At 48.2% G+C, this 11094-nt stretch overlaps 1 protein-coding gene across 2 annotated transcripts in view; it reads left to right on the top strand.

The window, feature by feature from the left end:
* Positions 1-1540: 1540 nt before the first annotated feature.
* The window catches only part of ITGA6 (integrin subunit alpha 6), an 84368-nt gene continuing 74814 nt past the window's right edge, over positions 1541-11094 (top strand). For both annotated transcript variants that reach the window (XM_043894113.1, XM_043894114.1), the window contains exon 1: positions 1541-1916. In XM_043894113.1, coding sequence (XP_043750048.1) covers positions 1735-1916 — 182 coding nt within the window. In that variant the 5' untranslated portion in view covers positions 1541-1734. The remainder of the gene's footprint in view (positions 1917-11094) is intronic.

The following is an 11094-nucleotide window of genomic DNA, read 5'->3' as shown; positions in this document are numbered from 1 at the left end:
GGAGATAGTGGAGGACAGAGGAGCCTGGTGTGCTATAGTCCATGGGGTCCCAAAGAGTTCGACACAACTTAACAACCGAACAACAACTGATTGGGAGAGAAGTGGGACATACCCCACTTGTGGCAGCTGTTACCACCTGTGGACCCTTGTCATATTCAGGTGGCTTTTCTGTGTGGTACAGGCTGCTCCTTTGATACAAATACCCCTTGAGGCCACATGGCACGTGATCCTGCCGCCTTCTCCCCACATGCATATTCAGAGCTCCAACTCTTCCCTGGGACTGACTCAGCTTCTATTTCCAAAGTAGGGATGTAAGATCAAGGCAGGCTCCCCAAGGCATTCCAGGAATCTTTGGGCTAGCACTTTCGGCAGACTGCTGAAGGCCATGGACCCCTGTACAGAACAAGGTTTTTAAATGCATAAAATAAAATACATAGGTATATAAAGGAAACCAATGCTAAATATTAGGAAGGAAATAACTAAATATTAGTTAAAGGATTAGTGAAAATAAAAATGTAAATTTTGTTGTCATCCAAATTCAGAGTAACCTGAATTCTCTCTCCTCCTGTGTTAAGAACCCCGGCAGGATAAAGTCACCCCAGGGGTCAACACCTCACTAGAGGCCCCACCCCTTGTGCTGGAGGCTGGAGCCTTTAGGCCACCCACGCTGATCTCAGAGCAGTCTCTAGGCAGGGAAATTCTCCTCCCAACTAGTTCTGGGAATTTGGGACGGGAAGGAAGGGCTCCTGAGCGCCTGGGTGCCACTTTAAATAACTCTTCCTTCACTGAAGAGGACCTTCTCAGCCTGGGAATACCTGGAAATCAAGTTTTAAGTTGCCTACACCAGTGTGACTTTTCTCACAAACTCTCCTTTCCACCTGGACGCAGATCCCTGGAGGCACTGGGGCAAGGCTGAGCTTCAGTTTTCTCATCTGCAAAAAGAAAATACCCACCTCATAGGATTGGTAGGAGCATGAAATGAGATAATAGCTGTGCGTTGTCAGTTGCACAGCCCTCTTAAAATCTGTGCGGTTATCTTTTTTTGACGTTAGGTCTTGAGGACCGAGGACAATTTAAACAGCTCCAGTCCCCAAGTACCGGGCCCGCGTTAAGCGCTTCATAAACACTTGTGGAATGAATGAACGCAGCCTTTGCACGTGGGTCGGCGAGCACCAGGGGCTCCCGGCCATTAAGGCGGGCGCATCACCACCGCTTGTTTTTAGAACAGGTAGTAAACGCCTTTCCGGCTCTGTGCCGAACGGCAACCACAATTCAAGCGCTTTACTCCAGGAGGACCCGCAGGCTGGGACTGCCGGGCCCGCAGCTCGCCTCCGGGTCTCCCCCGCGGCTCCCCGACCAGGTGTGGGGGTGGCGGGGGCGGCGCGGAAGGGCAGCGCCGGGTCGCACCGCAGCCGGGCTGGCAGCAAAGGTGCCGGCGGCGGGCTCGCGAGGAGGGGCCAGGGGGTGGGGAGGGCCGGGGCGGGGCCGGCGTCCTCGTCACTTGATAAAACGCCTGCGAGTCTCCAGAGAACAACGGGCTCATTCAGTGGTCGGGAGCTGCCCGCGAGGGGGAGCGGCCGGGCGGAGAGCGCGACTCGTCCCGGGGGTGGGGCCGGGCGCGGCGGCGAGAGGAGACCGAGGTGGCCGCGGCGGCAGCGGCGCTGTAGCCCCGAGCCCGGCCCGAAGCGCAGGGCGGCCGCGCAGTTTCCCGCTCCCCTCCCGGTGCGCCGGCCCATGGCGGCCGCGGGGCGGCTGTGGCTGCTTTACCTGTCGGTGGGGCTCCTGCCGCTGCTCGGCACCGCCTTCAACTTGGACACCCGCGAGGACAATGTGATCGAGAAAACCGGGGACTCCGGGAGCCTCTTCGGCTTCTCGCTGGCGATGCACTGGCAGCTGCAGCCTGAGGACAAGCGGCTGTGAGTTCCCGACTCTGCCCACCCGACCCGGGCCCCGGCCCACGCGCGAACCCGGTCGAAGGCGCTCCGCGTTCCCGCCGGCCGGCCCTGCCGGGTCCGGCACTCCGCAGGCTCCTGGGGGAGCGGGGCCCGGCGCCCCGCGCGCTCCCCTCCGGCCCCGCCTGGCGCGGCGCCTTCCCCAGTTCAGCCCCGGAAAGAACCCGGGGGCCGACTCTGCACACCGCGGCCCCGGTGCCAGGCGGGGCTGTCCTCAGACCCGGGAGAGTTTACTTTTTTTTTTTTTTTAAACAAAGTGCTTTCCGGCGATCCTTCCCTCCGGGCATGTTTGCTGGGAACCCGGCAGGTGGCACGCTTTGCTGAGCTTCACGTGTGTGTTGAGCGGGGGGTGACTTGGGGTGGAGGGGGGTCGCTGTTTTGCTGCGGTGAGATGACTGAGAGGGTCGTTAGGGAGATCCAGGCCTTTCCCAAACTCACAGAGAACACCCCGCCCCCCCAGCCCCCGGCAGACTCGCGCGCCTCGCAGAAGTTGGAAAGCCACCTTTCATCACGTCCTGCGAAGCTTTCCCCGAAGGGCGGGTTCCCCGGTAGGGAGACTTTTACACGCCTCCGCCGCTTTTAAAAAGATGGCACCATCCAAGCACCTGTTCGGCAGAGCTAGGTCAGCTGAGAAAACAAGACCCTGTTAGCGGGGTGGCCGACCCCCCGCCCCCACCCCGCACCAGCCACAAAGCGCCCGGCGCCACCCGAGACCCGGGCCCCGGCCCTCGGAGGCCCTGCTGAGGGGTTAAAGCAAAATGTCCGATCTAGGTTGGGGGCTTTGCAAACGAGGTCTGGAAGTGACAACCCCCGACCCCCCCAGCACCGCGGCACAGCGGTGCTCCTCCGGGGAGAAAGTGGAGGCCGGCACTCGTAGCTTCTCCTTTTCTTTCTTAGACAGTGTTTGGTTCTCACATGATCAAACTGTTTAGGCAGGAGAGGGTATTTGGGAGCTTAGTGGCCTTAATCGCTGTGGGGCCGCATTCTTGATCTGGGCTACCGAAAAATAAACTCACAAAAGGTTACCCACCTCCCCCCGCCAGCCTTCGGTTGAGCTGAGGTCCTTCCAGGACCAACAGACCAAAGAATGCAAAGTACACCCACAGAGGAGAGGACTTTAGGAGAGGGGAATGGGGTTTTAGGGCCGCAGGGAAAATCTTGATTTCAGTAATTAAGAACTTCGGAATTGGTGAAGGTTCTAGGTGCCTGAATCTTAAAGTCAGATTTTCCTAATAATACCTACCAGTGAAGCAAAGAAATTAGTAGGGGGTGGGAAGGCCGAGGGGTGGTCTGCAGGCCTGAGCAGCTGCTTATATTCTGTTTTCTCTCAGCAGAAATAATTGTGGTGCTGTAAATTTGAAATGAAAAGTGGTGTCTGTTAACTCAGTTAATGGATGATGTTTGGTGTCTCTTAGTACTTGAATGTGTAGATGAGCATTCACCCATATGGAGAATGAACTTGTTAGTGCAGAAATGACCACGGGCCAGCAGAGGGAATATATTCTCTTTGGCATGCTCTGCACCAGTCCTCTACTGAAGCTGGTGGTTTCCTTGAAATACTGGTTCAAGCAAACATTGTGAAGGGGAAGTACTGGGGCGGAAAGTTATCTGTGGGGGTGGAGATTTGCAAAAGGTAGTTTCAGCCAGGATCTCTGTTGTCACCAAGGTTAGCGGTGTGCTTGCTCAAACTTGTTCTCCTTGGTGGGCTTCTCTGCTGTTAGACCTGCTGCAGGTATATAAGATGAAGCCTGTGTTTGGGGGCTGATGCCTGCTAGAAATGCTCTTCTTAGGGACTGACAGAAGAGTGGCCCACTTTAAGGAAACTGTCTCTTTGGACCTGAGAGTGTGCCCACTCTAGGGGGCTGTGATTTATGTCAAGTGTCACGCCCCTACCTTCTTTTGGTAAAGTAATCTAGCAGCACTGGCCTCACCCAGGAGAACCAGTACACACAGGCCATACCCACATTAGTTATCACCTTTGTCAGTAAAGGATGTGGGTGTAAAGTAACAGCCAGTGAGGTTGAGACCCCACAGCTTGTGGGCCAGCTTCCTAAACTCTGCACTTATTGGGAGTATTTCAGGGCACTGGTGAGAGAGACCTAAGCTCAAAATTCCTTCTTGGTATTTTGCAGCTGTTACTTTGAGCCTTGGTGTTTTTATCTGTAAAATGGAGCTATTACTGTTCAATAGGCTTGTTGTAAGGATTAAGAGATAACATGCAAAGTGCCTAATTCCTGCCTGGCATGGGTATTTGCTGACTAAATGGTAGTTGTTAATGGTGATGCATTTAGAAACAGTAACTGAATTCCTCCTGTGTGCCTGCGACTCTGCAGATGTTAAACATCCTATGAGTCTCACTCTGCTAAAGAGTGAAGTCAAAGGTTATTGGCATTGGGTATGTTAAACTTAATCACATTTATGAACCCCATTTTCAAAGCATTTTAACTTTAATCAATCTTAGATTTACAACAAAAGTAAATTTCTCAAACAAGGGGCTTCATTGAGGTGGAAGAAGTAAAATATCAAAGATGTGTGAGCGTATCAGATGAATGCAGTGTTGTGGGAACAAACCATAGATTTTTGTGGGTTAAACTTTCTACAGTGCTATTTAAATATTTCATATCTTAAACTCTTAAGATTTTATAACAGAATGATATTGTATCTGAGAGCCTTAAAACATGTTTGTTGTTGTAGTTTAGTTACTAAGTTGTATCTGACTCTTTCTCTGTCCTCAAGATTTTCTAGGCAAGAATACTGGAGTGGGTTGCCATTTCCTTCTCCAGGGTATCTTCCTGACCCAGGGATCAAACCCACGTCTCCTGCTTGGCAGGCAGATTCTTTACGTCTGAGCCACTGGCTATTCCTAAAACTTTGGGGACTGTAAAACTGAAATAGAGATCATAAAATTTCACTGGGCTTTTTAGGCTAGATAGTAAAGAAGTTTGGCTCAGTTACTGAGGTCAGGATCTAAGGTTGAGTCACCCCAACTAGGTAGAAAGTATGGGACGGCATCTGTTGGTATGGCCATCCTGTGAGTCAGCCCTCTTTACTCTTCTGGGAGGAGCTGAGTCTGTGTGTGATTGCAGGACAGAATCCAGAAGGAATAGATCTTTAAGTTATATCTGCGATGCTGGGCTTATCCCAATTGACATTTTCTTTCTGGGAACTTTCTGATCTCCACTGTCTTCCTAAGGCCCACCAGGCCTACTGTCGCTTCTGTTTTGACTCTATAGTGTTTGCTGTTGGTTTTTCTCACACTTGTGATGCTCTTGCTCTTAAAATCATGTTTACTGAACTAGAGATCATCTAGTCCAGCTAGCTCCCTTAATAGATGAAGAAACTAAAGCTGAAAGTTAAAGAAATGTCTATAGTCTCATGAGTGCTTAAGCAGAATGTTAACAGAATCTGGATTTGAACTTGGCATTTCTGACTCATGCTCATTTCACCTCTAAAAGGAAAAGTCAGATGTGTCCTTCAGACCTGGAGAAATTGAGTTTTGGAAATGTACTATGTTAGGTTGATTTATTAAACCGCTCCCCACGTGGGTCAGGGCTGTCTATTTAAATATCTGTGCCTGGACTCTCTTCCTATGGACCCTTATTCCAGCTGGCCTTGGATCAGCTTCTGGGTCCTTCCTTCTTTGCCTGTCATTCCTTCCCCTTCTGAAAAAGCCCAGTGAGTCAGCCGGGGATCAGAACTATGTCCAGGATGTGTACCTAAGCACTTGCTTCCTTGCATTCATTCAGAGTGCCATGTGGCCCAGGGCCATCGTCCAGGGACTGTCTCAGTCACCTTGAGTCCCGAGAGTGGAGAAAGAGCCAAAATGGGCAGGGAGACTTAGAGGAAATCTTAGGACTCTGCAAGAAAGCAGAAATAGACAAGTTTAATTTTAACACAGGCTGGTCTCATGAGTCCATCCAAGTCATGACTTAGGGTTTACAAAAAAAAAAAAAAAAAAGTCAGTATTTGTGTGACATGAATAATAATGTCAGGAAAGTCAGGTGAAATGCTCATGTAAAAAAGCTTTACATTATTTTAAAGAAGCAGTTACTATGTTCTTAGTTGTATAATTCCCTATTTTAGCACAACAATATTGTTATTGTTCAGTGGCTCTAAGTCTTATCAACTCTGTGACTCTACGCACTACAGCACGCCAGGCTCCTCTGTTCTCAGCTATTGGAATTTGCTCAAATTCATGTCCATTGAGTTGGTGGTGCTATCAGTAATATCAGGATTTAAGTCTTGTCACCAAATAGTACTGGAACTGGGATGCATGGATGCACTTAGACCTTGACTCAGCATAGGGACAGAGTGACAGGTGAATGACCTGGCACTTTTAAGATAGATACTGGAGACATAATGGAACATACTATCCTGTGCTTAGATGACACAGTTTTACCTGGAACGCTGGTTAGTTCCAAGTCAGTCCATCCTGAAGAACATCATCATGTAAACCAGTTTACCTTTCTCCATGAAATCCTTTTGGGCCCAACCCATGCTACATCATGCCTTCTTCCTTTGAATGTCTGTAGTCCTTCGTGTCTGGAGAAGGCAATGGCACCCCACTCCAGTACTCTTGCCTGGAAAATCCCATGGACGGAGGAGCCTGGTAGGCTGCAGTCCATGAGGTTGCTAAGAGTCGGATACGACTGAGTGACTTCACTTTCACTTTTCACTTTCATGCACTGGAGAAAGAAATGGCAACCCACTCCAGTGTTCTTGCCTGGAGAATCCCAGGGATGGGGGAGCCTGGTGGGCTGCCGTCTATGGGGTCACACAGAGTCGGACACGACTGAAGTGACTTAGCAGCAGCAGCAGTCCTTCGTGTCACGTGCCTGACAGCTCTGATGGTTTTGTATTATTTAATTCTGTAATATTTAACTGTTGTCTGCCATTTTCAGAGTATGGGCTAATTCCGCCCAGGTGGATAATAGGTTATGTGAGGGCAAGGGTTTTATGTTCATTTCTTTGCCTGATAGCACCTTGATATGCTTTGCAAATAAAATGGAGTCATAACATACACTCAGTTTAACTTGTGCAATCAACTTTTCCAGCTCAGGGTAGAGAGGGAGAAATCCCTTTATTTAATGGCCTTCGCTTCTCTAACTTACCGTAGACATTGATCTCTGCTGCCTCCAGGGAAAGGGGAGCTAAAGTGGTAATGCAAAGAGACATCAAAGAGCTTCAGTTCAGTTCAGTCGCTCAGTCGTATGCAACTCTTTGCTCAAAGAGGTTAACTCTCGGTTTTTTGAGTTCTCAAGGGCCCAACGCCTTGCTAAGGGATTTTTATGAGTGATTTTTAATTACACTTGACTTTTGCCTTAAAGGCACACTTTATAACTTAACCCCAGAAATACAGGCTGACCCATACTGCACTGGGTACTGAGATCTGCTAGTTGTTAAATCAAGACTACATAGAGAAGGGTGGCTGTAGACTAAGTTCCTGAAGCTACTTGACAAGGGTGTGGGGGTCAAATGGAAGGGCACGTGTGTTTGATGGCTAAGCATTAATTACTCATGGTCAGTAAGGGGGTCTTGGATACATGAAGCTCTTTAAGTGCAGTGGTGGGGTAGCTGCTCACCCCCTCCAGTGAGAGCTGTATGTAGAATGGTGATCCAGGTGGCCCACGGGTCAGAACCAGAGTTCTAACGGCCTTTTGAGAGAGTGGTCAAGTTGAGCCCCTTAGTAATGGGCCCTGGGAGCAGGGCCAGCCCCCACCTGTGTTTGGGTACAAGTTTAGAATCAAATGATTTTATCTACAAGGAACTTTCCGGGTTCTCAAACCTGGCTGGTCATCAAGGTAACTTGGAGAATCTCTTTGTAAAAATATAAATTGAGGCTTGCTAAGTTGTGTCCAACTCTTGTGACCCCATGAACTGTAGCCTTTCAGGCTCCTCTGTCCATGGGATTCTCCAGGCAAGAATACTGGAGTCGGTTCCCATTTCCTTCAAATTTGAGCTCAGGCCAGATCTATTATACCAGTTTCTATAGATGTGATCTAAGAATCTGTTCATAACATTTTCTAAGTTTGAGCTAGATGAGCTTTCCGTTTTTACCCAGAAGGAACACGATATAATGCATCAGAGCAGATTCTAGAGCTGGAGTCTGAATCCCAGTGGATGGGATCAAGTCCTTCTCTGCCATTTCCTGCTGTACATTGTGCAGAATACTTAACATTCTGCTCCCCTTGCCAGTGTGTAGGGGTTTTACCATCAAACCATCCTCAGATACCAGTCAACTCGGTTCTGTCAGTCTGCCTGGAGATAGCATCAGATCTCACAGATTAAGGGCTCAGTATTACATGACTGCCTCCCCCACTTCAGATGCCCATGTCAAGTCCAAGTTGTCCCCTGGGCTTCTGACAGACTGGCTATAGATTGGAATTTCCCATTATCCCTGCCTTGGGTTTGATTAATTTGCTGTAGTGGCTCACAGAACTTGGAGAAGCTGCTGCTTCTTTCTTTCCTTTTTTTTTCTTTTTTTTGCTAGATTACCAGTGTATTATAAAAAGATATAACTCAGGAACAGCCAGGTGGAAGACATGTGTAAGGCAAGGTATGGAGGAAGGGTTTAGAGTTTGCATGCTCTCTTCCAGCATGCCACCCCCACCCCCAAATCTCCATGTGGTTTCCAACCCCAAACTCCATCCTTTTGAGTTTTTATGGAGGCTTTGATACATTAGGCACAGTTGATTAAAACATTAGCCATTGCTGATTGAACTCAACCTCCAGCCCTTCCTCCTCCCTGGAGGTCAGGAGGGTGGGACTGAAAGTTCCAGCCCCCTAATAAAGTGCCTGGTTCTCCTGGCAATCAGCCCCCCTCCTTAGGTGCAGGTGGAGCCACCTCATTAACATAACAATAGACACCTTTGTCGCTCTTCTTACTTGGCAAATTCCAAAGGTTTTAGGAGCTCTGTGCCAGGAACACTAGATGAACACCAAACATATGTTATTATAAATCACAACACCTCATCCCTCTAGGTCTCTTTCCTCAGCTGTAAAATGAGGATAATTGTACCTTAGACTAGTCCTGACTCAGAGTAAGCACTTTGTGCATGTTAAATAAATGTGGAAACCAAGACAGTGAGAGGTGAAGTGCCCATGACATGTTGGGCGAGTTGGTTCTCAGTCCACCGCTTCCACGCTGCCTGGTTTGTGTGGGTGTACTTTCTCTTTGGGGCATCGATTGTGATGATGTTCAAGTGGCCATCCTCCCTCTGCCTCCGTCCTACAGTTACCATGTTTGGAAAGTACATCTCAGAAGAACCATACCTTGTGGTCTTTTGGTAGCCATGGTGCAGCAGATGAACACCAGCAGGGTTTCCACGAGCAGCGGAGATGAATGGGCAGACTGGCGCAGGAATGATGGGCAGGGACGTTGGGCGTAGCGCACCTACAGAGGGTGGCTTGTGCACGGTTCAGGCTGGAGTTATTCATAAGGAATACCAAATGTCTGCTTTCCAGATCTTCTCAGACCTCTGTGACTTGGAAAGTCGCACCCCTCCACTCCCATTCCTGGCAGGCTGGGTGGTGTACACTCCGCCCAGGGCTGGGCTGGCGATGATTTATTTTTCTTAGTCCTTTGTTTGGCATTAATGTATGATAGGAAGGAGCCTGTGCAAAGCTGAATCTCATTTGTCAATGATGAAGCTGCCTAAAGTTGAGAGATGCATGGACAAAGTGTGGAAGTCATGTTTTAGCAAATTTTTGTTTATTAAACTGGTATTTAGAATTGCACACACAGATTTCTTGGAACTAAATTAAGAGGCTAATTGTTAATTAGTGGTGAACTTCACCAGTATTGGTCTCTGTTAGTCTCGTAAGAGGGTGGAATGATCACCATCTAAATGAATGCAGTCTGGCTTTTCCATTTCAATCAACAGGGCAAGACCGTTGGGAATCAGCTCACCTGTTGCATAGTTGGTGTGTTGGCAGAATGACGCCTTCCTTAGGCTGCAAGGTAGCCGCTGCCCTTCCCCACACCACACACCCACATCTACATGTGCTGGATTCTACTGTTGAATGCTGCTGTCACTTCATCTAATCCCAAATTGGCGAAAAGACTGTAGGAAACTTTTAAGTCTTAAAAACCAATTAAGTGGTAAGGACGACTGTTCTGAATTAGCCAGAATGGGGAAAGTACCATAAAAGAAAGTGCAGAAGGCAAAAGCAAGGGGCATGAAGCCATGGTTGTCTGTTCTCGTGTTTGTTTGCCAACCAGCTGGATATGTTTTGCATGTCATACAATCCGAAGATTACTTTTTTTGAAAAGGCTTTCAGATATGAGAAAAATCTTTTAGAGAAACAGGCTTTATAAGCTTGGGTGTATAGAAATAAAAATAAACCTTGGTATAATTTGCAAGGGGCATACTGGTGATACGTAGGATAAACAGAGCACAGGGTAACGCCTCTTTACCCTTGGTCTGTGCTTGCTCTGCTTGCTGATATCAATGTTGCTCCAGTTTCTTTATATTGAAAAGGACATTCATTTGTACTGAGGTTATTTTAATCATATGTGTATGTCTGAGAGAGAGAGATACACATGATAATAAATGTTTCAGACCCAGAGAGTAGAATGTCACTGAACTGTACGTCTCCTGGACCAAATAACCTCTTCTGTTTGCAGAATCAGAGTCCTTGTCTTCAGGGTATACTGCCATCGATCAAGGGATCAGTCTTCTGTGGTCCTGATAAAGCAGCATGATGTAAAGTTACCTGGAGGATCCCATCCACAGGAGCTGTGGTGTATGTGTGGAATGGAAGTTCCTTAGTGTGAATAGCCCACTGGGTAGCACAGGGAATTTGAAGTTTTGTATTCCCTCTCTTTGCTGAGGAAAGTGAAAAGAAATTTTTTTTCCTGGGTTCCCTTCCCACTGATATGACCCCTCCTTCCCACCTCACTTCCTGACAATGTAGTTCCATCTGTCCCTTGAGTACAAAAGGAAATAGAAATGTTTAGAATTCTACAAGGCCCAGAGAGATTGTAGATAGGTAGGAGAAGATATTTAAAATACCTGGAGCAAATGTGTGTTGAAAACCTGTTGTTTGGGCTTCAGGAATCCAGAGGCCTTGTGGTGGCTAGTGAGAGTAGGCCCCAGGCCAACTTAGAACAGTACTCAGGAAAGTTGAGAGCTGGCTTTCA

Source organism: Cervus elaphus, chromosome 33 (genome assembly GCF_910594005.1).
Source record: "Cervus elaphus chromosome 33, mCerEla1.1, whole genome shotgun sequence".
Classification (NCBI taxonomy): Eukaryota; Metazoa; Chordata; class Mammalia; order Artiodactyla; family Cervidae; genus Cervus; species Cervus elaphus.
Note: the sequence above shows the minus strand (reverse complement) of the source record. Positions and strands in the feature narration are given on the sequence as shown.